Source organism: Eumetopias jubatus, unplaced genomic scaffold (genome assembly GCF_037043125.1).
Source record: "Eumetopias jubatus isolate StellerSeaLion01/CBP00866 unplaced genomic scaffold, mEumJub1_p1.0 scaffold_8, whole genome shotgun sequence".
NCBI lineage: Eukaryota > Metazoa > Chordata > Mammalia > Carnivora > Otariidae > Eumetopias > Eumetopias jubatus.
In genome coordinates, this window is record NW_028274814.1 from 44,055,227 (window position 1) to 44,082,745 (window position 27,519).

The following is a 27,519-nucleotide window of genomic DNA, read 5'->3' on the forward strand; positions in this document are numbered from 1 at the left end:
CCCACAGACCACCCACAGCACACAAACCACAGTCTGCAGAGCTCTGGACCAACACTGTCAGGAGGAAAACGAGACACCAACCACATTAAAGGGGTTTTTGTCCTGTTTGCCTGAGGAGCTTGTCTGCTCTGCATTTGCACTTAGAACAGTTTTGCAGCAAGCAAATCTTTAAACAGTTAAACAAACTTTCTGATGGCAGGAAATTAGCCAAAGAAAAACAAACACAACCACATAGATAGGTGATCAGACAAACAGAATTAAACATTAATGGTAGAATCTGAGTGGTGGGCATATGTGTGTTCGCTGTCTTATTCTTTCGTTTCTGAATACTTGGACATTTCTGCAGTAAAATCTTGGGAAAAAAAACAAGCAAATGGGAAATCTGGTGACCACCTCCAGTTGGCAGTCCCTCCCTGGAGGCTTCCGTGCCCCGGGGCCTTCGCAGCTCCTCTCCTGGGCCTGTTCTGGAGCTGAGCCCATCCATGCACAGCTCCATCACCCAGGCACAGTTCCATTCACCACCTGCCCATGGGAAAGGGTGGACGATGAGCCCAAGAAGTCGGGGGCTCTGGGTCCCTTATGACCACAGAACCTGTCTCCTCATCAACACAATTTTCCTTGCCATCATGCCCAATGTCACAATGAATCTGAGGCGATATTCGGGAGGATAGACGGCGGGGGAGGGGGCCTCCGTCGGCCGCTTCTGGCAAGTGATAGAGCCGGGGAGCACAAAATCGGACCTTTTAGAAGTCGGCTCCGCTGAGGGACATCGACCCAGTGGCTAAGCTGGGGGTGGAACACTTGCGGGACAGTGTGGTCTCAGGACCCTCGGGGCCACAGAAAGACCAGGGGTGCCTGAGTGCGGCAGAGCTCCCAGGTATCAGAGCGGGGAAGCCGACTCCAGAGACAGAGCCGAGGCGCGGGCTCTCAGCTCGGGGTTGCCATAAACCGTGATCCGCGGCCCAGTCGGGCCACTGCTCCTCCAGCAGGGACCCAACAAGTGGCAGAGCCGGGGAGACTCCCCTTCCTCCCCCTGGGAGGAGCGGCGTGGAAGCGTACCCCAGGGATCTGCTGGGTTTGGAGACTCCACATGGGGTCGGGTGCCAGACATAGAAACACTCGATCACAGGCCGGGTGAGCACGGAGTGCGGCCGGAGACCGGGGAGACGGGAGTGACTACTTGTCTCTGGGGGCACACTGAGGAGTGGGGCCCCGAGTTCTCAGCTCCTCCGGGCGGAGATTGGGAGGCCATCATTTTCACCCTGGTCCTCCAAAGCTGTACCGAGAGCGTGCAGGGAACAAAAGCTCCCGAGAGCAAACCCAAGCAGCTTGCATAGCCCGGGACTCACAAGGGCGGGGCAATTCCGCCTCCTGCAAAGACATTTGGGAACCAAGGCAAAGGCCCCTCCCCCAGAAGATCAGCACGAACAGCCAGCAAGCCAAGACCAAGTTTAGCGATCAAGGAGAACGGGAGAACTCCAGCGCTAGGGCAATACTGCACATAGAATTCATGGCTTTTTTACCATAATTCATTAGTTTTTCAAAGTTAATATTTTTAACTGTTTTTTTTAATTTTTCTTTTTCCCTTTTTCAAACAACTCATCAATCCCTTTTTTAAAAAAACATTTTTTATTTTTCATTTTTAGAGTCATATTTTTATCCCTTCATAGTAGTTACCCTTATTTTTGGCATATATATATATATAAGTTGTTCTCTCTTTAAAATTTTGAGATAAAATTTCTTCTAACAGATCAAAATATACCCTAAATCACTAGTGTATGGGTTTGTTCTAGTCTCCTGCCTGATCACATTCTCTCCCATTTTTTTCTTTTTTTTTCTTTTTTCTTTTTCTTTTTAAATCTTCTTCTTTCTTTTTAAAAACAACTTCTTATCTTATCAAGTCCTTTTATAAAATCTTTTATAATTTTCATCTTTACAGTCATCTGCCATCCCTTCATTGTACAACCCTTATTTTGTACATATATAAGTCTTTCTTCCTTTAAAATTTTAGCAGGCACTTTCTTCTAACAGACCAAAATATGCCCAAAAGCTAGTGTGTGGCACTGATCTATGCACTAGCCTGATCATACTTGATCATATTCTGTTTTTTTTGTTTTGTTCTGTTTTTGCTTGTTTTTATCTTTTTCTTTTTCCTTTTTTTCCTCTTCTTTCTTTCCCTTTCTTGTCCCCTGGTTTCAGGTCTTTTCTGATTTGTATAGAGTATATTTGCTGGAGACGTTGTTAACCTGTTAGCATTCTGTTCTCTCATTCATCTGTTCTCCTCTGGACAAAATGACAAGACGAAAAAATCACATCAGCAAAAAGAACAAGAGGTAGTACCGTCTGCCAGGGACCTACTCAATACTGACATTAGTACGATGTCGGACCTAGAGTTCAGAATCATGACTTTAAAGATACTAGCTGGGCTTGAAAAAAGCGTGGAAGTTATTAGAGAAACCCTTTCTGGAGAAATAAAAGAACTAAAATCTAACCAAGTCAAAATCAAAAAGGCTATTAATGAGGTGCAATCAAAAATGGGGGCTCTAACTGCTAGGATAAATGAAGCGGAAGAGAGAATCAGCGATACAGAGGACCAAATGATGGAAAATAAAGAAGCTGAGAAAAAGAGAGATAAACAACTACAGGATCACGAGGGCAGAATTCGAGAGATAAGCGATATGATAAGACGAAACAACATTAGAATAATTGGGATCCCAGAAGAAGAAGAAAGAGAGAGAGGGGCAGAAGGTATATTGGAGCAAATAATAGTAGAGAACTTCCCTAATGTGGGGAATGAAACAGTCATCAAAATTCAGGAGGCACAGAGAACCCCTCTCAAAATCAATAAAAATAGGTCAACACCCCGATATCTAATAGTAAAACTTATGAGTCTCAGAGACAAAGAGAAAATCCTGAAAGCAGCTCGGGAGAAGAGATCTGTAACCTACAATGGTAGAAACATTAGATTGGCAACAGACCTATCCACAGAGACCTGGCAGGCCAGAAAGGACTGGCACGATATCTTCAGAGCACTAAACGAGAAAAATATGCAGCCAAGAATACTATATCCAGCTAGGCTATCATTGAAAATAGAAGGAGAGAGAAAAAGCTCCCAGGACAAACAAAAACTAAAGGAATTTGCAAACACAAAACCAGCCCTACAAGAAATATTGAAAGAGGTCCTCTAAGCAAAAAGAGAGCCTAAAAGCAGCATAGATCAGAAAGGAACACAGACAATATACAGTAACAGTCACCTTACAGGCAATACAATGGCACTAAATTCATACCTATCAATAGTTACCCTGAATGTAAATGGGCTCAATGCCCCAATCAAAAGACACAGGCTATCAGATTGGATTAAAAAACAAGACCCATCAATATGCTGTCTGCAAGAGACTCATTTTAGACCCAAAGACACCCCCACATTGAAAGTGAGGGGGTGGAAAACCATTTACCACGCTAATGGACACCAAAAGAAAGCTGGGGTGTCAATCCTTATATCAGACAAATTAGATTTTAAAGGCTGTAATAAGAGATGAAGAAGGACACTATATCCTACTTAAAGGGTCTATCCAACAAGAAGATCTAACAATTGTAAATATCTATGCCCCTAACGTGGGAGCAGCCAATTATATAAGGCAATTAATAACAAAAGCAAAGAAACACATTGCCAACAATACAATAATAGTGGGGGACTTTAACACCCCCCTAACTGAAATGGACAGATCATCTAAGCAAAAGATCAACAAGGAAATAAAGACTTTAAATGACACACTGGACCAAATGGACTTTACAGACATATTCAGAACATTCCATCCCAAAGCAACGGAATACACATTCTTCTCTAGTGCCCATGGAACATTCTCCAGAACTGATCACATCCTAGGTCACAAATCAGGTCTCAACCGGTACCAAAAGATTGGGATTATTCCCTGCATGTTTTCAGACCACAGTGCTTTGAAACTAGAACTCAATCACAAGAGGAAAGTCGGAAAGAACTCAAATACATGGAGGCTAAAGAGCATCCTACTAAAGAATGAATGGGTCAACCAGGAAATTAAAGAAGAATTTTAAAAATTCATGGAAACCAATGAAAATGAAAACACAACTGTTCAAAATCTTTGGGATACAGCAAAGGCAGTCCTGAGAGGAAAGTATATAGCAATACAAGCCTTTCTCAAGAAACAAGAAAGGTCTCAAATACACCACCTAACCCTACACCTAAAGGAGCTGGAGAAAAAACAGCAAAGAAAGCCTAAACCCAGCAGGAGAAGAGAAATAATAAAGATCAGAGAAGAAATCAATGAGCTAGAAACCAAAAGAACAGTAGAACAGATCAACGAAACTAGGAGCTGGTTCTTTGAAAGAATTAACAAGATCGATAAACCCCTGGCCAGACTTATCCAAAAGAAAAGAGAAATGACCCAAATCAACAAAATCATGAATGAAAGAGGAGAGATCACCACCAACACCAAAGAAATACAAACAATTATAAGAACATATTATGAGCAGCTCTATGCCAGCAAATTAGATAACCTGGAAGAAATGGATGCATTCCTAGAGATGTATCAACTACCAAACTTGAACCAGGAAGAAATAGAAAATCTGAACAGACCTATAACCACTAAGGAAATTGAAGTAGTCATCAAAAATCTCCTAACAAACAAAAGCCCATGGCCAGATGGCTTCCCAGGGGAATTCTATCAGACATTTAAAGAAATAATACCTATTCTCCTGAAACTGTTCCAAAAAATAGAAATGGAAGGAAAACTTCCAAACTCATTTTATGAGGCCACCATTACCTTGATCCCAAAACCAGACAAAGACCCCATCAAAAAGGAGAATTACAGACCAATATCCTTGATGAACATGGATGCAAAAATTCTCACCAAAATACTAGCCAATAGGATCCAACAGTACATTAAAAGGATTATTCACCATGACCAAGTGGGATTTATCCCTGGGTTGCCAGGCTGGTTCAACATCCGCAAATCAATCAACGTGATACAATACATTAACAAAAGAAAGAACAAGAATCATATGATCCTCTCAATAGATGCAGAAAAAGCATTTGACAAAGTACAGCATCCTTTCTTGATCAAAACTCTTTAGAGTATAGGGATAGAGGGTACATACCTCAATATCATAAAAGCCATCTATGAAAAACCTACAGCGAATATCATTCTCAATGGGGAAAAGCTGAGAGCTTTTCCCCTAAGGTCAGGAACGCGGCAGGGATGTCCACTCTCACCACTGCTATTCAACATAGTATTAGAAGTCCTAGCCACAGCAATCAGACAACAAAAAGAAATCAAAGGCATCCAAATCGGCAAAGAGGAAGTCAAACTCTCACTCTTTGCAGATGATCTGATACTGTATGTGGAAAACCCAAAAGACTCCACCCCAAAACTGCTAGAACTCATACAGGAATTCAGTCAAGTAGCAGGATATAAAATCAATGCACAGAAATCAGTGGCATTCCTATACACCAACAACAAGACAGAAGAGAGACAAATCAAGGAGTCGATCCCATTTACAATTGCACCCCAAACCATAAGATACCTAGGGATAAATTTAACCAAAGAGGCAAAGGATCTGTACTCAGAAAACTATAAAATACTCATGAAAGAAATTGAAGAAGACACAAAGAAATGGAAAAACGTTCCATGCTCATGGATTGGAAGAACAAACATTGTGAGGATGTCAGTGCTACCTAGAGCAATCTACACATTCAATGCAATCTCCATCAAAATACCATCCACCTTTTTCAAAGAAATGGAACAAATAATCCTAAAATTTGTATGGAACCAGAAGAGACCCCGAATAGCCAGAGGAATATTGAAAAAGAAAAGCAAAGCTGGCAGCATCACAATTCCGGACTTCCAGCTCTATTACAAAGCTGTCATCATCAAGACAGTATGGTACTGGCGCAAAAACAGACACATAGATCAATGGAACAGAATCGAGAGCCCAGAAATGGACCCTCAACTCTATGGTCAACTCTTCTTTGACAAAGCAGGAAAGAATGTCCAATGGAGAAAAGACGGTCTCTTCAACAAATGGTGTTGGGAAAATTGGACAGCCACATGCAGAAGAATGAAACTGGACCATTTCCTTACGCCACACACAAAAATAGACTCCAAATGGTTGAAAGACCTAAACGTGAGACAGGAGTCCATCAAAATCCTAAAGGAGAACACAGGCAGCAACCTCTTCGACCTCAGCCGCAGCAACTTCTTCCTAGAAACATCGCCAAAGGCAAGGGAAGCCAGGGCAAAAATGAACTATTGGGGTTTCATCAAGATAAAAAGCTTTTGCACAGCAAAAGAAACAGTCCACAAAACCAAAAGACAACCGACAGAATGGGAGAAAATATTTGCAAATGACATATCAGATAAAGGGCTAGTATCCAAAATCTATAAAGAACTTATCAAACTCAACACCCAAAGAACAAATGATCCAATCAAGAAATGGGCAGAAGACATGAACAGACGTTTTTCCAAAGAAGACATCCAAATGGCCAACAGACACATGAAAAAGTGCTCAACATCGCTCGGCATCAGGGAAATCCAAATCAAAACCTCAATGAGATACCACCTCACACCTGTCAGAATGGGTAGAATTAGCAAGTCAGGAAACAACAGATGTTGGCGGGGATGTGGAGAAAGGGGAACCCTCCTACACTGTTGGTGGGAATGCAAGCTGGTGCAACCCCTCTGGAAAACAGTATGGAGGTTCCTCAAACAGTTGAAATTAGAGCTACCATCCGATCCAGCCATTGCACTACTGGGTATTTACCCCAAAGATACAAATGTAGGGATCCGAAGGGGTACATGCACCCCAATGTTTATAGCAGCAATGTCCACAATAGCCAAACTGTGGAAAGAGCCAAGATGTCCAACGACAGATGAATGGATAAAGAAGAGGTGGTATATATACACAATGGAATATTATGCAGCCATCAAAAGGAATGAGATCTTGCCATTTGCAACGACGTGGATGGAACTGGAGGGGGTTATGCTGAGTGAAATAAATCAATCAGAGAAAGACATGTATCATATGACCTCACTGATAGGAGGAATTCTTAATCTCAGGAAACAAACTGAGGGTTGCTGGAGTGGTGGGGGGTGGGAGGGATGGGGTGGCTGCGTGATAGACATTGGGGAGGGTATGTGCTATGGTGAGCGCTGTGAATTGTACAAGACTGATGAATCACGGATCTGTACTTCTGAAACAAATAATGCAATATGTGTTAAGAAAAAAAAAAAGAAGAAGATAGCAGGAGGGGAATAATGAAGGGGAGTAAGTCGGAGGGGGAGACGAACCATTAGAGACGATGGACTCTGAAAAACAAACTGAGGGTTCTAGAGGGGAGGAGGGTGGGGGGATGGGTTAGCCTGGTGATGGGTATTAAAGAGGGCACGTTCTGCGTGGAGCACTGGGTGTTATGCACAAACAATGAATCATGGAACACCACATCAAAAACTAATGATGTAATATATGGTGATTAACATAACAATAAAATTTTATTAAATAAATAAATAAATAAAAATCTTTATTACAGTGGCTAACTGAATATAATAAAAATAAATAAATAAATAAAAATAAAAATCTTTAAAAAAAAAAAAGGAAAGAAAAACACCATGGCAGCAAGATGGCTCTTGGGGATGGTCTAAACAGGTGGCTTTAAAACATTTTTACCCAGAAAGCAGAATAAAAACACAGTTGACTTCATGACGCAGTATGCATACACTCACACATTTCATATCACTTACCCTTCCCGTGTGCCGTGCACTCTGATACCTTCTAAGGTTTTCTGTTCTATTCCACTTAATTTCTTTAAATGCTGGTTACAGCCATTAATTTTAAATCCATATGTTGTGACTCAGTTTGAAAAACACTGATCTAGACTGACTCCACTTTATAGATAGAGAAACTAAAGCCTGTTTACAACGTGGTTTGTCCACCCCAGCAATATTGACATTTGGGGCCAGATCCTTCTTTTTTTTTTTTTTTAAGATTTTATTTATTTATTTGAGAGAGAGAGAGAGAGAGCATAAGCAACGGGGACAGGGTCAGAGGGAGAGGGAGAAGCAAACTCCCTGCTGAGAAGGGAGCCCGATGTAGGACTCGAACCCAAGACCCTGAGATCATGACCTGAGCCAAAGGCAGACGCTTAACCGACTGAGCCACCCAGGTGCCCCCGGGCACTTTTTTGTAGGGGGGGCCTTCTAGCGTATGGTAGGGTAATTAGCAGGACCCCTGACCTCCACCCCCTCTGTGCCAATAGCATCCACCCCCAAGTTGTGACAATCTGAAATGTCTCAGATACTGCCAAATATCCTCTGGGAGAAAATCACCCAGGTTGAGAACCATTGGTTTATCCTGTTAACATGAGGCAGAGCCCATCCACAGGTTTTCTGACTTCAAGGCTAAATCTTTTGAAACACAAAGCTGCCTAATGGGGCATCTGAGTGCTCTGGATTCAGTTAACCATTAATGCAGGAGAGAATTCCAGATTAGCCTTATATTTTATTTGCTTCCTTCCCTCCCTGAAGAACTCAGGGGAGAATCCGACGATGGGCAGCCATTAGGAAGATGAGCCGTTAAAAATTGCCGGTGAGCCCAGGAGGGACTCCCACACTCCACAGATGCACAGGCGTGCAACTTCCTATAACCGAGGGGAGATGATGGGCTAGGCGTCCACCGCAAGAGGCCAGAGCAAACCAGGGAGGTTCTCCCCATGGCTCTGTCTCTCACCTGGCCTCTTGAACTCAGTGACCGAGGGGGCTACATGAGTGAGCAAGGCTTCCCCCACCGCATGTTGGAGTGGGAAGCATACTGGGGAGCAAGCTGGCAGGTGGAACCAGAGTCAGATCAGGGTGCTTTCCTGGACCTTAGAATGTGAAACTCACTAATATGTATTTCTAACAAACACTCCACCTCCACTCCTGTGATTCTGATGCAGGTGGTCATCTTCCAAACCCAGAGAAACAGGGATCTTATCTAATAGCGCCATTTACTGACGTGGAAACTAAGGCTTCTCCGGGTAAGTGACTCAGCATGGGGTCTGCTTAGTCTATGGCTCTCTCTGGGCTGGTGCGGGAACCAGAGCCCACAGCTTGCCTGAGGAAGAGCAGTCTCTCTGAGCAGGGGGCACCGGGACTCCAGGGGTCTCTCCCCCTGCTGCCTGTGCCAGTGGGCCAGGAGACCCATACCTCTGGCCTGCCTGGACCTGCCTGAGCGAGAGCCAGGATGGAGGAAAGGGCCTCCCCTCCCCTTGCACCAGGTGGTCCTTCATGCTTAGACATAAACACTTTACCCAGGATGTGAACAAGGGCCACAGGCACTCGAGAGGAATGGGAATTTGTGGTTTGGAAGCAAGGAAACAGGATGTCATTGGAGAACAATGGGCAGAGGTGTATGGGAGGGGACACGGGCATGCACATGGAAACTGGAACTGCCATGTCCAGCAGCAGCGCTCAGCGGGGGTCTGCTTCTCCCTCTCCCTCTGCCCCCCCACTCATACCCTCTCATGCTCTCTCTCTCTCTCATATAAATAAGATCTTTAAAAAAAAAAAGTGTAATGAACTCATAGGCTACTTTAGGCCCATTACCTGCCAGAAAACTGCCCCCTGACAAGTTATAAAAACAATGACCCATTGGCGGTAAGGGGGGTCCCACTGAAATGCTTTGAAACAGAGAGGCCTAACACAGCCGTGCAGTTTCTCCTTGGCCCCTGAAACCCCGAAAAGGATGGGCAGAAAAGGCCAGGCCCTGGACACAAACCCAAGTGATACACCAGGGAAGGAGGACTAATGTCCCCCTGGCCTTGACAGAAACAGCCCCTCAGGCCCCCGCAGCTCCTTGCCCCGCCATGTTCACACCCAACAAATAGACACCCTGTGTTAAGGCAGCTGCTTTCTATCACTAAGATGGAGGTAACCCGGCACTTCTGTCAATGATTTCTCTCCCTCGATCCTCACAGTGTTCCCATCTTAAAAATGAGGAAGGGGAAGTTGGGGACACAGGCACAGTTCCCTAAGGACACTCCGTGACCAGGGGGAGCCCAGACCAGCACACGGCTTTCTGACCGCAAGTGTGGCTCTTTCTACACTTCCGTTTCCTGCTGGGGGCAGAGCGACCTCGTGCTGGGCATGGAAAACAACCATTCCCCGCGAGTGGATGAGCCCAGGGCCGGACAGGGCCAGCGGGGTCAGGGGGCTTCCTGGAGGAGGCGACAGTGACAGCCTGAGTTCCCCTGCCTGCGAGGCCTGCCCTGAGAGGGGAGGGGTCCAGAGTGGGGTGTAAGTGGGGGAACGGGACTTGTCCAACATGACGCTTGCCTCCCTGAGCCCAGAAGATGCACTCTGGGCTTGGCCCCAAGATTTCATTACACATGTTTCAAATCCACCTCCAGGGTAAGGAGTCCACAGCTGGAGTCAAGACAGCAACCCCTAGTGTCTCCATAGAGTCCCCCGACCTGGAAAGTCCCCTGAAGCCCAAAGCTACAGGGTAGAGAGGGTGTCACTCTTCTTTCAAAATATTTCTCCCATCACTCTTAACCGTCCATTCCCACTGACACCCCAAAGTCATCTTAGGGAGGGGGGTCTTAGGTAGGGGGTCTATATGGAAACCCACTATGATTTTTTAAGATGCAAACAACTAAGTACACATAGAAAGATCAGTAGATGGTTTCAATGTCAATTTCCTGGCTGTGATAGTTGAGGATGGTTTTGTACAATGTTACCAACTGAGGGAAACTGGGTAAAGGTTACATACATTTGTATTTTTTTTTTACAACTGCATGTGAATCAATAATTAGCTAAAAATAAGAAGTTTAATTTTAAAAAATAAGTAAATTTTGGATATTCTCTCCAGTAACTTTTGGGTTTCTTATGGAGATACAAAAGGCCGCTACGGGTTTGTTTGTTTTTTTATTGAGAAACAAAACAAAAAAGAGAGAAAAGTTTTGCCTTGTGATGAGAACTTTTAAGATGGGCTCTCAGAAACTTTCAAACACACCATAGAGCAGTGTTAGCTATAATCACTATGTTGTACATCCCATCTTTAGGACTTATCTGTCTTATAAATGGAAGTTTGTACTTTGTGACCATCTGCCTCTGATAACCCCAAATCTGATCTCTTTTTCTAAGAGTTTGGGTCTTGTTTTCTTTTTCTCTTCTTTTCTTTTCTTTTGTAGATTCCACATATGAGTGAAATCATCCAGTATGTCTTTCTCTGTCTGACTTACTTCATTTAGAATAATGCCCTCGAGGTCCATCCATGTTGTTGTAAATGCACTATGCTTTTTAAGGTAGAGAAATACACTTAAAATAAACATTGGGGCTGCCTGAGGCAGGAGGTCATCAGCCTTCAGCCTGCCATGGAAGGTGCGGGGGTACTTTTTCTCTGCAACTGCTCTCCCAAGTCACTCCCCATCTGCTGCCTCTGAAGCAAGAGGGGTCCCCAAGTTCAGTGTTCAGAATGGCTTCCTCCATTTGTCATGCCCTGGGGATGTCTGTGGTCCTCTTCACCCCCTGCCTGGTTATCATGGCCAAGACCACCCTACCTCCCGCCTTTCTCCCTTTATGGACCCTTTTGGCAAAGTAGTAATTCCTTCTTCATCCTTTCAGCTGCACAAGACTCTACACTAACTCCTCACTGCTGTTGAGTCAGGAGACAAACTCCCCCATCAGGCTCTCAGCCTCACCCCATGACCCAGCCTTACTAACCACTACTCCCCAGCCCCATGCTTCTTAAAGTTTGGTCCCCAAACCAGCAGCCACAGCAGCACCTGGGAACTTACTAGAAATGAGCCTTGAGGCCCCACTCCAAATCCACTGACTCAGAAACTAGCAATGAAGCCCAGCAACCTGTTTCGAAGCAGCCCTCCCTACCATCCTGAGGCAGGTGTTTCTAGAACCATTGTGCCGGCCACACTGACCTCCCCACTGGGCTGCACTGAGGGGACATACACTCCCTCCAGCATGTTCCCTGTGCCCAGGTTGTCCCCGCTGCATGCAGCCCCTGCGCCGTCCTCTCTGCCCAACCGAAACCCCTCCCCCAAGGCTCCTCACAGGCCATGCTTTTCACAAAACGGACTCTTCAGAATAACAGAGCACTGTGCTTTGTGAAACCCCACCTCACCCCCACCTTTGGTGCTGCCAGAGACCCCAGTGAGACAAACACCAGGAAACAAAGATGAGTGAGACATGGTCCTTTCCCCTGGGGGGCTTACAGAGGAGGAGGAAAATGGCAGCCTAGTGAAGCTCAGTCCGCTGAAGTCACACCGAGACAGGGTTTCCAGCAGAGGCAGGGCAGGCGGTGAAGGCATAAGGAACCTCCCGGTTACGACAGCTGTCAGCCCATGCAGCTCCCAGACAGCCTGGCCCCACACTGAGCCCCGAGGGCTGCATCCAGCCTTGGAGCCTGGTGAGGTGACGGCCCCAAGAGCCCCACTGCCTGCATCTCGATAGGAGTCTGGGTGTTGACAAAATCTCTCCTTCACCAAACCTGAATCAGGCTCCTCCAAGCCCTCCCCTTAATTAGGCCTCCAACTTAGCCTCTGTCCTAGGTCTGATTGGTTGAGTTCAGCAAGAATCTTGTGGGGTCAAAAGATACAAATGTAGGGATCCGAAGGGGTACATGCACCCCGATGTTTATAGCAGCAATGTCCACAATAGCCAAACTATGGAAAGAGCCAAGATGTCCATTAACAGCTGAATGGATAAAGAAGATGTGGCATATATATACAATGGAATATTACGCAGCCATCAAAAGGAATGAGATCTTGCCATTTGCAACGACGTGGATGGAACTGGAGGGTGTTATGCTGAGCGAAATAAGTCAATCAGAGAAAGACATGTATCATATGACCTCACTGATATGAGGAATTTTTAACCGCAGGAAACAAACTGAGGATTGCTGGAGTGGAGGGGGGTGGGAGGGACGGGGTGGCTGGGTGATAGACATTGGGTAGGATATGTCCTATGGTGAGCGCTGTGAATTGTGCAAGACTGTTGAATCACAGACCTGTACCTCTGAAACAAATAACGCAATATATGTTAAGAAAAAAAAAAGAAGAAGAAGAAGATAGCAGGAGGGGAAGAATGAAGGGGGGGAATCGGAGGGGGAGAGGAACCATGAGAGACGATGGACTCTGAAAAACAAACTGAGGGTTCTAGAGGGGAGGGGGGTGGGGGATGGGTTAGCCTGGTGATGGGTATTAAAGAGGGCACGTTCTGCGTGGGGCACTGGGTGTTATACACAAACAATGAATCATGGAACACTACATCAAAAACTAATGATGTAATGTATAGTGATTAACATAACAATAAAAATTTTAAAAAAAAGAATCTTGTGGGGTCAGTTTATCGAAAATCCCCCATCCTCAATATCTGACCAATTCCTCACACTCCTCCCTCAATGTCTTATCACCCTGGCCTGCCTTCAGCAAGAACCCTGTCAAGTGGGCTTAGCCGGATATTATCCCTGATGTGTTGCCCTTGGTAATTTTCCATCCACTGACCCCCCACCCGGCTCGTTGGCTATAAATCCCCACTTGGCCTTTTGATATTTGGCATGGAGCCCCATGTCTCTCCCCTACTACAAACTTACCCCCCCCCACCATGGCCGTGGTCCCTCTTGAATAAAGCCTTCCTGACTGTCTTTGCCAAGTGTCATGAAAAACTGTGCTTTAACAACGTGGGTCTGTCCATTGCCATGCCATCTCCCCGAGGCTGCGGAACCTATCTTTGCGAGGTTTTGTAGCATCCTCGCTCACACATCACACACATCTGACTCATTCTCAGAGTGTGAAGGTCACCAAACCACATCTCCCATCACCGCCTCCAGCCCCCCTCCCAGCCTCGGAGAGCGCCCTCTCTCCTTAGTGCAGAGGAACGTTCCCGCATCCTGACAAGTCCGGGATCAAAATCCAGCTGGACCTTTTATTAACTGTCAACTCTTGGCAGGATCATACCACCTCCTTGGGCTCAGCTCTTCATTTGTAAAACGGGGTGGCTACACCCATATGCACATCTCAGAGCCGCTGTAGGGCACAGAAATAAATGCCAGCAAAATACCAGCACTCCTCCAGGAGCACACAAGGTGCTCAACATCTGCTAGGTACCCTGAATTCCACCAAGAATATAGCAACGGCCCCTCCCGTTTGCCAGGAGCTCTGTGTGTTACAAAGCCTCTTCTGGTTCATCATTTCTCTTGATACTTTGGAGCTCCCAGAGTGCTGTCTGGACCCAGAGCAATGCATACAACCGCTGGAAAAGCATGAAGACTCCACCCCACCAGGCTCCCAAGAGAGAGATCTAGAGGGGGTGGGGAAGCCAAGGGAAGCTCTTGGTCACAGAAAGGCCATTCCCATCCATGCTTCCCCAGGAATCTGTAACCTCAGGCACTATCATAAAAATACCCCTACAACCCCCACCTGCACTGGGGTTGAGCTTAGGTGGCACCTGCTCTGAATCCCTCCCTTCAGTGCCCCGGACTCACCGATAATTGAGAAGGAGTGTTTCTGGCAGTCCCCAGCCAGGAGGTAACTGCAATCTCCCGCAAAGCTGTACATGCTCTCATCAAAGGTGTTGATGAAGTCACCTCCAAAGAGGCTGCATCGGGCCATCGATGACCTGCCAACAGTCCCTTTTGTACAAAGGGTCCCTGGAAGGAGAGACTATAGGTGAGCAGAGCTGGGACATTCAGCCCAAACCACTCCAGCCTTGTAGAAATGAGCCTGTGGCAGTTAAAAATTTGACTGTAGAGAAGTACTTTCCATCCTAAACAAGGCTCAAGTTGTTCCTTTTCGACCTCAAAAATGACCCAGGACTCATAGAACTAATAGAGGGACAGCTTTTCAGGATATCTGTTTGTTTTAATGACATTTCCTTACTGATTTAAAATGTAATACGTGCTTATCAGAGAAAATTTGGAGAATACAGAAGAAAAATACAAACAGGGTAAAATCATCTGTAACCAACATTCAGCAATAATTAGAGTCAAACATTTAGTTTTATCTTTCTGTTCTATTTCACAGCATATATACAATTATAGATTTTTTTATGAATTTGTGATCGTCCTATACAAACTATTTATAACCTATTTCTCAATATATTATAAAGAACTTATCATACCGTTGTGTATACTTGCAAACATGATTTGTAATGACTATATGTTGCATCTAAATGTATACAGTATAACCCCCTACTATTAGGTTCTTAGCATTTTTCCAAATTTTTTAACATATAAATAGATTGCAAGGAGCATCCTTATGCATTAATGTATTAATATATCTTGAACAGTTTACATTCAAACAAATTAACCTGTGTGTCCAACACATAGAATCTATGAAGCCTTAGCTCCTCAAGGGCCATATGCTAACTCCCAGGAGACCCTCCTGCCACCTTCCCATTGTGTGTGTGTCTGTGTGTACGTGTGTGTGTGGTCAGATGGGGCACCACAGTAGTAAATTTCTAGTGGTAAAGTTCTAGTAAAACTTCCAGTAAGTTTTCTGGATCCACTGGCACAAGACCCACCTAGTAGGAAGATGTAGAGTATACGAAAAGTGTACGTTTCCCCCCAGACTACACTGTGAGCAGCAGGCTGGATGTTGCTGGCCTGAGTGGTCTAAGTGGGGACAAGCTAGGGTCAGAAAAGGGTCGCTCTTGCCATGCACAGACTCAGTATCTCAGCAAGGGAAGGTAGGCCATGTAGTCCAGTGAAAGAGTAGTAGCCTGAGACCCAGGAGAACTGACCTCTGATCTTTGCTTTATGTGACTTCGGAGCATTTGTTTTTCCCCTCTGACCCTCAGTCTCCTTGTCGATACTCTGAGAGGTTCAACTAGGTGACCTCTGCAGTCTCTATCTAATTCTTGGGTTCCTTCTTCCCCATCCTGCAGCCCCATCACAGAGGACTGCTCTGGGTGGCCCTAGTGCTTCTTAATCATCCAATCAGATTGGCATTTGCAGGCACCTGCTCCTTGAGGAATACAAGCCAGGGACAGGGTGCTCTGAAGAAGCTTCACAAGGGGTATAAACCAGTCACTCTGGCCTAACATGGGGTGCGCACACAGGTGAGCTCCAGACACACTCGCTACTTCCTGAAAGGGAGTTTTTCCAAATGACCCTGAGGCAGGAGTAAAGAATGGAAGCAGTTTGGTACCTACCTGGCAAGGTGAGGGCCAGAGCCAGCAGCACCCTCACAAGTCTGGCAAGAATCATCTGCAGAGAAGCAGGGGAAATGATCACTTGTCACTGCCCTCACAGATAGCTACTGGTATGCGCTACGGTCCATGTGCGAAGTGGGAAGAACATATTTTTTTTTAAAGCAAGAGAAAAAATTGATCCTCACTGGCCCCTGTTTGCCTTCAACATAGAGGGCTGGTCCCCAGAAAAAGTTCCCGGCCAGGACCAGGCCCAAGAGTAACAGTCACTGTGAGCCAGACCCCAAGCACCCTTCCCCAAACAGCCGTCCCAGAGCCCAGGCAGAGGAGGAAAGTTCTGCTTTCTCCTCTATATGCCCCCAGGCCAGCCTGGCTTCTCGTTACCCCGCACCCCTGCACCAGCTAGGAGCTGACATGCACCCAGTTCCTCTCTGCCTCTTCATCCTTCCATGCCTGGCAGCAAATTGGGGAGAAGGAGCTATTGTATGCTTCTGTTCCTATCACAGACACCCAGACGTCGACAGCCACGTTTGCTGGTCAGTCCCCAGCACTACACCATGAGCACCTGGCATAGTGACAACCCCCAGGAGCTCCTCAGGCAATGAGCTGATGAATGGACGGGAGTCCAGTAGCCCCAGGTCAGGGCAAGGCTCCCCATAGTGTGTCCCCCTCCAGAGAGTGACAGTTGACTCTGGTTGGAGAGCACACCCCAATCCCTTACAGCCCCTCTCCTCTTAAAAACATTGTTAAATAGGTACAGAATCTATCACCTGAGATTCCCTGGGGTTGACTCCCTTCCCGCCCAATGCCTCATCCAACCCAGGAGAGACAAACCCAATCTGTCATATATCTGCAAGAGGGACACTTCAGTGTCAGATATGGCCACGTCTCAGTCTCAGAGCATGTGACCCTCTGCAAGCTCCCAACTCTCAGGTACATCAGGCTGCTCCCAGAACACAGCCAGAGGTGAGGGCAAAACTCACTGCAGGCTCGCCTCGTCAAGTATTACATGCAAAAAAGCCAGCATGAACAGAGGCAGCCACAGGACTCCCCAGCGACAAGTGAGAGCAGGCCTTCGGATGGTCCCTGGCTTTAAGTCACCTTCCAAACGAGTCCTTCCAGCCCCGGGACAGAGGACCACTCCCTTCCCCAGGGGCAGGGAGCTATCCTGATCTTCCTCCCGCAACCAAGCCAGCCCTGCTCCCAAAAGACCAGACCTTTCCCTGCAAGCGGGGGCAGCAGGGATCTCCAGGGTCCGTTGGGAAGCTCAGCGCCGCGGGACGGTGCTGCCTGCCTAGGCCATGCTCCCGGGCAGCCAAGGCCGAAGGGAACGCCGCAAGCTCTGGGCTGTCTTGCTGCTAAGTGACCCAGGGGCTGCACTCCCGCGGCCAGGGGAAGATAAAGCCCAAGTCGTGACGTCCACCAACCCCCCTCCTTTCCCACCACAATAGCCCTGAGCTGCCCCAGCAGGGGTTTGGCCTCCTGTTAATGACCACAGGGAAACAATGAGCGGAAATGGTATTAGAAATACCTCCAGGCCGATAAGGCTTTGAAGAGTTTGGTGGGAGACCTCGGACAGCTGCCATAATGAGCTGCCTTGCCCTCCCCACGCCCCCCACCCCCCAGCCTGGGTCCTCCCCACACAGAGGGCTCCGCACAGATAGGGGATGACCAGGAATGCTGGTTGTCCCCGGGCAGGCTGGTCCAGGTCAGGGAAGAGCCCAGACCTGATCAACACAGGCTCTGGATCTGGCTGCCAAGGCCAGACACCGGCAAAGTTTGGAAAAACACCTCAACCTGAGCCAAATGAGCCGCTGTGTTTGGAGAAAGAAGAGAATGGATGCTTCCTGTGCACGCTAAGGTATGAAACACACACACACAGCCCCCCCACACCACACACACACATCACACACATCACACAAACCACACACACTACACACATCCACACACATCCACACACACCGCACACATCCACACACATCACACACATATCACATACATCACACACACCACACACATCCACACACATCACACATTCCACACACATCACACACATCACACACACCACACACACCATACTCACCATACACATCATACACACCATACACACCACACACATCCACACACATCACACACACCACACACACTGCACACATTCACACACACCACACACATCACACACACCACACACACCACACACATCCACACACATCACATACCACACACATCATACACACCACACACATACACAGCCCCCCACACCACACATATCCATTCACCATAAACACACACCACACATACTACACACATCACACATATACACAGCCCCCACACCACACATATACACACACATCAGACACACCACGCACATACACACACCCCACACCACACACATACGTACACTTACCACACCCGCACACACCACATACATACATCTGACACATAACACACACCCCACATGCATGTACACATTCCATACACACCACACACACATCACATACACCATACACACACACCACACACCACACCACACACATACCCACACAACATCACACACACACCACATATGCTACCCACACTACACAAACACATACACCACAACATGCACAAATACACACACCCCCACACATACATATATACCCACACATACACACACCTGATACCCAACACACACACCCCACATGCATGTACACACATCATATACACACTACACACACATGTCATATACACCATTCACACTACCACCTGCACCACATACACATATACACACAACACCACACACCCCACATGCATATACACATACCACAGACACACAACACACCACACATGCACAACACTGCCCACACACCACACACAACATACACTGCACACATACCCACACAACATCACATACACTACCCACACCACACACACACACCACCCCATGCACATACATACACCATACACACACCATACACACACCACACACCCAACACACAACATACACTCCACATGCACATACACATACCTTACACACACCACGTATAGCACACATGCATACACACATATCACACACATACAACACAGACGCACACACATACACCATATACACACCACACACACACATTATTTGCACTACACACACACCCCACATGCACATACAAACACACACACCACATATACACATATCACATATGCACACACACACACCACAGCACACACATACCCACACAATATCATACACAGCACATACCCTACCCACACCACACAAACACACACCATATGCACATACACACCATACACACCATACACACTCACACCACATACATACAAACACCACACACAGCATACATAGCATACATACACACAAACCATATACGTATACCATACACACACACATGCCACGTACATACACACACACCACATACATACCACATACACATACCATACACACATATCAGACACATACACACACCACACATGCATACACATATTCATATCACACACCACACACACACACACATCACATGAATACATACCACATACACACATACACACAACAAACACACACCATACATACCGCACACTTCATACCACACACACACACACACACATACCACACAAACCATACACACACATATACCCCACATACACAACACATGCACATATCACACACACATCACACACACAGCATACACACACTACACCACACATACCACACATACCACATATACACATACCATATACGTGTACACACACCACATACATTATAATACACACACATCCCACATACACCACACACACCACACATACCACACACCACCACATGCACATATACACACATACCACATACATACAACACCACACACACCACTCACACATATCACACACACACATACATGCATGCACCCCACATACACACCACACACATATACCCCAATCCTTCTTCCTCCCAGTCTCCATTCCTAAGAGCCATATTCTCCACCTCATCTGCTAAACCCATTCCTGCTAAAACACGTAGCCGACAAAACAGAGGAGGAAGGTGACTCTCTCAGGGTGGGGTTCCAGGAACCATGACAGGCAGACTCAGGCACATGCAGGTAAGGAAGCCGACCTCAGTGCTTCTCACGTATGATTCCCACTTGCCCTAAGACTCTGGGAGACCATTCCGTTCCCAACCTCCCCACTCCCCACAAATAATGCCTCAAGCTCTACCACCCCTCTACCACCCAGGAGAGGAGGATGAATGCTCCTGAGGAAGAAAATGGTGGTAGAGGCAGAATTCATACAATAGAGTAGAAAAGATACTTAAGGATTTCCACTTCCAGCTTCCTTCTTTTTTTTTTACCAGATAACCTGAAAATCTGCCTGCTGTGAAATATATTTAAATGCCATGTTAAATATTACATGTTAAATATGACAGAATAATGGGTATCTCCAAGGATCAATGATCCCCATGAGCAGGAAGTGGTGCTTCAGTGAATCCGGGCACCTTCCGGGCTTGAGGCCAAGCTCTGCAAGAGCATGAAATGAGGCTCTGGGCCTGACACAGGCAGAGGGCTGGATAAGACCCTCCATAAAGCTGATATGTGAAGGAAAACCTTCCAAAGGGTGGACCAGGAAAAATTCCAACCACCAACATAGAAGAAAAGGAGCTTGTCTATCTCCATCGGTTTTGGTGATGGGGAAAATGAAGTCTTTTTCTAGAATTTGTATAGCCATGGGCCCACACTCATGCAGGTTTCGGTTTCAAATGGACATTGGCACATGGTCCAGGGACTCCCAAGTTATGAAGATGACACAGAGGTTAGTCTTAAGTTAGTATGGGGGGCTCCTGGTAGAAACAAATAAATGAAGTCTATCTAAAAAGATAAACCTTCTTCCCAGGTCCCATATGATATCCAGAGATAAAGCTCTCTAGAGGAGCGATTCAAAATCACAAATGTTGAAACACTTGAGAAAACAATCCACCATGAGCAAGAATAGCAGTTGCAACCTAAAGCAGGATTAGATCCCCCAAGAACTTTAGATAATAAAATGATCAGATAGAGATGAAAAAAAATCAAAGTGTTTTAAAAATATCATAGACTAAAGATCAGGAATTGAAAACATAGAGCAATAAGACATGATGAGAAGAGAACAGGAAGACTTGAAAAAGAACTTTTAGAAATGAGAACACGTAGTAAATTCATTGAAAAATCCAAATACAAACAACAGACATTTCTGAAGGAAAAAACTGCTAGACAGAGAAGGGAAGAAATTCTTCAAAGAGACAAGGAGACGAAAAAATGAAAGATGGGTTAAGAAACATAATAGAATGAGAAAATCCAAAGAGAAGTGCAGAGAGATTGTCCTTATAGGGCACGCCTTAGCTTGAATGCCCCTCAGAAGCAGGCCCTGAGAATTTTAGTGCACATAATTTGTCTAGGAGAGCAGGAAACACCAGCAGGGAAGTGGGGACGGATATGGGGAAGGGAGAACAGCCAATAAAAGTTATTTATTAAACAGCCACCACGAGAGCAACTGAGCTTAATCCTGTGAGGAAAATGTGGAGAAAGGCCGAGTCTCATGCTCAGAATTATCCCACTCTTGGGTCAAGAAAGCAGGGGTATTTCTACACCTACGCGGGTCATTAATTGTCAAGGGCTACTCCTGGGGGGCACTAACTCCTCCACATGTCTGGCCCTCAGTGGCGCTGACACTGACAGGCTAGAAGAAACACATGAAGCTCAGAGGGCGTGGGAGAGGCTCTGAAGCATCTGCTCTGCCTAATTAAATTATCACTCAGAGTTACCAGAAAGTAGAGACATTTTTCAGAAAAATGACAGGGTGTTTAACATTAAGAATCCTTTCTGAGAGAACTACTAAAGAAAGTACTTTAGGGAAAAGGAAATTAAACCCAGAAAGAAAATGCCAGAAGAAAAGGCAAACCAAGAAATTGGTAAATACAGAGGTAAATATGAGCAGGCAGTGATTGCATAAAACAGTAACAATAATAATGATTAATTAGAGAGTTAAAAAAATAAGACAGAACCAAAATACCAGATAGCATTAGCACCTAAGACAGGGAGTGGGTGGTGGGAGTGAAAGTGTATTAAGGTCCTTGAATTGCTCAGGAGAAAGAAAGTGATGATAACTGTAGGCTTGGTTAAGGCTACAATGCATATCGAAATTTTAAGAGAGGCTACTAAAAATAAAATTAATATAAGTTTTCCAAACCAATGAGGAAAAAACAGGAAATAAAACTAGATTGACCTGGGGGGGTGGAATACACGGAAAGAGCAGGGCAAACAGCATAAATTAAGATAGCACAAAACATCCAAACATGGATAATCAGCAGTAAAGAGAAAGATTATCATATTAGATTTCTTTTAAAAGGCACACAATCCAGCTATGTTCAAGAGAATGACCTAAAACATAAAAACAGAGACTGCAAGAAAAAAAAAGAAAAAGGTCAATGGTAACCAAGAAAAAGCTGGCTATACTAGCATCAGAAAATAATAGACCTAGGATAAAAGTCATCTTTAGACATAAAGAGGATAAAAAGTTGATAATAAGTTGAACAGGAAGAACCAGGAAGATTCATGTGCACTTCATAATATAAGCTCCAAATGTATTTTAAAAATTATTGAATTATAAGGCAAAGTGAAAAAGCATCAGATAAAAGTAAACAACATTCACTTATGGAAAGCAAGGAATCAAAAACATCTTAGTAAGGAGCACCTGGGTGGCGCAGTCTGTTAAGCATCCAACTCTTGGTTTCAGCTCAGGTCATGATCTCAGGGTCATGAGATCGAGCCCAGCGTTGGGCTCCATAGTCAGGGCATAGTCTGCTTGAGATTTTCTCTCTCTCTCTCTCTCTCTCTCTTCCTTTGCCCCTCCTGCTCACTCTCTCTCTCTCTAAAATAAATAAATCTTTAAAAAAAATCTTAGTAAACTGCTAAAAGAAGGGAATGTTCTTGACCTAAGAAAGAGAGTAAACTTCACAATTACAGTAAATTATAAGCCACTTTCCCTTTAACAACTAGCAGACAAAGATGCCCAGTATCATCCCTGCTAGTCAACGTTGGATCAGACTTTCAGGCCAGTACAGTAAAAGAATACAAAGATATACATGACTTTGAAGGGAGAAAGCAAAACTAGTTATTATTTGAAGATATGACTGTCTGCACTGAAAAATTCCAGAGAATCTACATAAAAGAATCTTACTTAGAATTCAGCAGTTTGCTAAAACAAGATGAATTTTTAAAACCTATTATGCTCCTATATAATTATAAAATGTAATCTTTACAATGACTCTATCAGTAAAACTAATACTGTAAGGTACTTAAGAATGAATTCCAGGGGGAAAAAAAAAAAAGAACAAATTCCAGGGGTGCCTGGCCAGTTGATGGAGCATGCAACTCTTAGGCAACTCCTGATCCTGAGGTCGTTAGTTCAACCTGCATGTTGGGTGTAGAGATCACTAAAAAATAAATAAATAAGCTAAAAAAAAAAGAAAAACTGAAAAAAAAGTAAACAATGTCAGAAATAAAAAGAGAGATACTGTTATTTAAAAAAGGGGGGGGCGCCTGGGTGGCTCAGTAGTTAAGCATCTGCCTTCCACTAGGGTCATGGTCCCAGGGTCCTGGGATCGAGCCCCGCATCAGGCTCCCTGCTCAGCGGGAAGTCTGCTTCTCCCTCTCCCACTCCCCCTGCTTGTGTTCCCTCTCTCGCTGTGTCTCTCTCTGTCAAATAAATAAATAAATAATCTTGAAAAAAAAAAAAAGAAGAAGAAGAAGAAGAAGAGGTGCACCTGAGTGGCTCGGTTGGTTAGGCAACCAACTCTTGGTTTCAGCTCGGGTCGTGAACTTGGGATTGTGGTATCAGGCCCCACACCAGGCTCCACGCTCAGTGCAGAGTTTGCTGGAGATTCTCTTCCTCTCCCTCTGCCTCTCCCCCACTCACTCGCTCTCTCTGTCTCTCTCAAATAAATAAATTAAAAAAAAAAAGAAATTCCATAAAATCTGTACAATACCACTATGCAGAAAATCATAAATTTTGTTACAAAACATAAAAGAAAATGCAGTAGGGAGATATACTGTGTTCATACTTACTAAGCCACGATAATGTAATGATACGAATTATCCTCAAATTAGTCAATAAATTAAATGCAATTCCAATCAAAATGCAGCAAGATTTTTCATAAAATTAGACAAGCTGATCAAAATCTATTTGGAAAGCCGAAGTTAAGAATAATTCAGACAGGGGCACCTGGGTGGCTCAGTCGGTTAAGCGGCTGCCATCGGCTCAGGTCATGATTCCAGGGTCCTGGGATGGAGCCCTGTGTCGGGCTCCCTGCTCAGTGAGAAGTCTACTTCTCCCTCTCCCTCTGCCCCTGCCCGCACTCATGCTCACATGTGTGCTCTCCCTCTCTAAAAAAATGAAATCTTAAAAAAAAAAAAAGGCAAGCTCATAGATACAGACAACAAATTGGTCGTGGCCAGGGGTATGAGGTGGGGGTGGCTAAAATGGTTGAAAGGGGTCAAAAGATACAAGGTTCTGGTTATAAAATCAATAAGTCACAGGATATAATGTACAACATGGTGATACTAGTTAAGAATATTGTACTGGATATTTGAAAATTGCTGAAAGAGTAGATCTTAAAAGTTCTCCTCACTAGAAAAAATATATATATAACTATGGGTGGTGTCAGATGTTAACTAGGCTTATTGTGGTGATCATTTCACAATATATACAAATATCAAATCATTATATTGTGTACCTGGAACTAATATAATTTTACATGTCAATCATATCTCAATTCTTTTAAAGTAAAAAAAAAAAAAATAGATAAATGACCCAGGGACACTCAGTAAGTGATTCAGAAAGACAATTCACAGAAAAGGAAGAAACCCATTTGGTCAGTAAACATATGAAAAACCACTCAACACCACTGGTCATCAGGAAAATCCAAAATAATACCACAATTAGTTATCTACCCATCAGATTGGCAAGGATGTAGGGCTACTGGAACCCCTATTTGCTGTTGTTAGGACAAATGGTGTATCACTTTGGAGCAAAATGTGGAAATAGCTATTATATTTAAAGCTGCTCTTCCCCGTGACCCAACAATTACGGTCCTAGACATATCCCCTGGAGAAATTTTCATCCACGTGCACAAAGCAACTTGCACAGAATGTTTCCTTGCATTAGTGAACGTAGACACAAAAATGTGTAAACAACCTAAATATACTTCAGCGGCACAAATAAATTGCAATACATTCATCAGATGATATACCAAACAGCAGTTAAAAAATTATCGGGGCACCTGGGTGGCTCAGTCAGTTAAGCGACCGACTCTTGATCTTGGCTATGGGCTTGATCTCAGGGTCATGAGTTCAAGCCCCATATCAGGCTCCATGCTGGGCGTGGAGCTACTTAAAAAAAAAATTATCTAGACTAAGTGTACCGACATGGATAAATCCCCAAAATAATGGTGAGCAAGAAATAAAAGCAAGTATCTTCACGGTGTAATAGCATTCATGTAAAGCTAAAGACCATGTAAAATAAAACTGTATACTATTGCCTGTAAATGTGTTTAATTGCCAGTAAAGAACACACACACAATGCATGGTGTGACAACCGGTAAATTCGGGGCAGTGGCCACCTCTAGGGAGAGACAAAGAAGATGAGATCCGGAGAGCAGTACACAGAGGACCACTCCTCTTTGTATATGTTTCATTTACTTAGGATCATTTCAAAAACATGAGGCAAATGTGGAAACAGGTCGAGATGGGACCACACTGGCTGTATTATTTATGTATCTGATCTACTCTATCATCCTCTCTGGTTTTCTGTATGGTTGAAATTTTCTTTGAAAAGACAAGGGCCTGAAGCCAGGGACCTTGACTTTGCCCTTACAAGCCGCAGAGTGACTGGCATTCTTGCACACACGTTTCTGCACACGTGGCCTATTGCCTTAAAACAAAGTCCTAGGGGCGCCTGGGTGGCTCAGTCATTAAGCATCTGCCTTCAGCTCAGGTCATGATCCCAGGGTCCTGGGATCGAGCCCCGCATCGGGCTTACTGCTCCGCGGGAAGCCTGCTTCTCCCTCTCCCACTCCCCCTACCTGTGTTCCCTCTCTCGCTGCGTCTCTCTGTCAAAAAATAAATAAAATCTTTAAAAAAAAAAAAGAAAGAAAGAAAGAAAACTCAGTTATTTCCCCTTTCTTAAAAAAAAAGAAAAGAAAAGAAAATGCCCAGCAAGAAGAGTCCCAGTAGAGATGTCAGGGTGGTTCAAAGGCAAGAAAGTGGTTTCTAGTCAGGAAAGTGGGGGATGAGGAAGGAAAGAAAGGTAAATCAGCTCCTGGAAGATTGACAGGTGCAGCAAAAAAAACAAGGACTTTCCATCAGATGGAAGTGGGTTCAGATGCCCCAAACAGAGTGATCCTTTGCAAGTTCCTTAGCCTGTCTGAGCCTTAGCATCCTCTTTGGTAAGATGGAAGGTTTTTAGGAGGTGTGGTGGGTTGTATGGTTTTCCTCAAAAGATATGTCCACGTTCTCACTCCTAGAACCTGTGAATGTGACCTTATATAGGAAAACGGTCAGGGTGCCTGGCTGGCTCAGTCAGTAGAGCGTGTGACTCTTGAGGGTTTGTGGGTTTGAGCCCCACGTTGGGTGTAGAGATAGCTTAAAAATAAAAATCTTTTAAAAAAAAAAGGAAAAAGGGTCTTTGCAGATGTAATTAAGCTAGGGATCCCAAGATGAGATCATTCTAGATTACTTAGTCGGGCCCTAGATTCGATGACAAGAGTGCTTGTAAGAGACACACGGGGAGGCACGCAGAAAGAAGAGTTGAAGGCCACATGAGGTGGGCCGACCCAGGAGTGAGGCGGCCACATACAAAGGAATGTCTGGAACCACCAGCAGCTGCAACAGGGGAGGAAACTAGCTCTCTCTCTGAGAGCCTTCGGAGGGAGCGTGGCCCTGCGGACACCTGGACTTCAGCCTTTGACAGAACCATGAAACAATACATTTCTGTTGCTTCAAGCCATGCAGTCTGTGGCAATTTGTCACGGCAGCCCCAGGAAACTAATCCAGGAGGCTTAAGTAGGAGAACGCATACAAAGCCTGCGCTTGGAAGGTGTTCACCAGATGACAGAATCTTTCTCTCTAGGGAAGGGACCTGGAAGGAGGATCACAGGCAGGAGGAAGGAGAAGAGGAAGGTCTTTCGGACAGTGGAAGCCAGTGAGCTGAGCACAAGAGGGAGTGACGCCGGTGGGTGCGGAGCAGACATTCTGGGGTGCACAGTGGTGCTGGGGGGAGCAGGTGCACAGTGGAGGCCCAAGAGGCATGAAGTGTGCCGACTGTGGGGCATGAGGCC

At 45.2% G+C, this 27,519-nt stretch overlaps 1 protein-coding gene across 1 annotated transcript in view; it reads right to left on the reverse strand.

The window, feature by feature from the left end:
* VWF (von Willebrand factor) overlaps positions 1-16,233 on the reverse strand; it is a 136,294-nt gene extending 120,061 nt beyond the window's left edge. The window contains exons 1-2 of the mRNA XM_028121141.2: positions 16,179-16,233; positions 14,512-14,676 (exon numbers count right to left, since the gene is read on the reverse strand). Coding sequence (XP_027976942.1) covers positions 14,512-14,676; positions 16,179-16,233 — 220 coding nt within the window. The remainder of the gene's footprint in view (positions 1-14,511; positions 14,677-16,178) is intronic.
* Between the last annotated feature and the right edge of the window lie 11,286 nt (positions 16,234-27,519).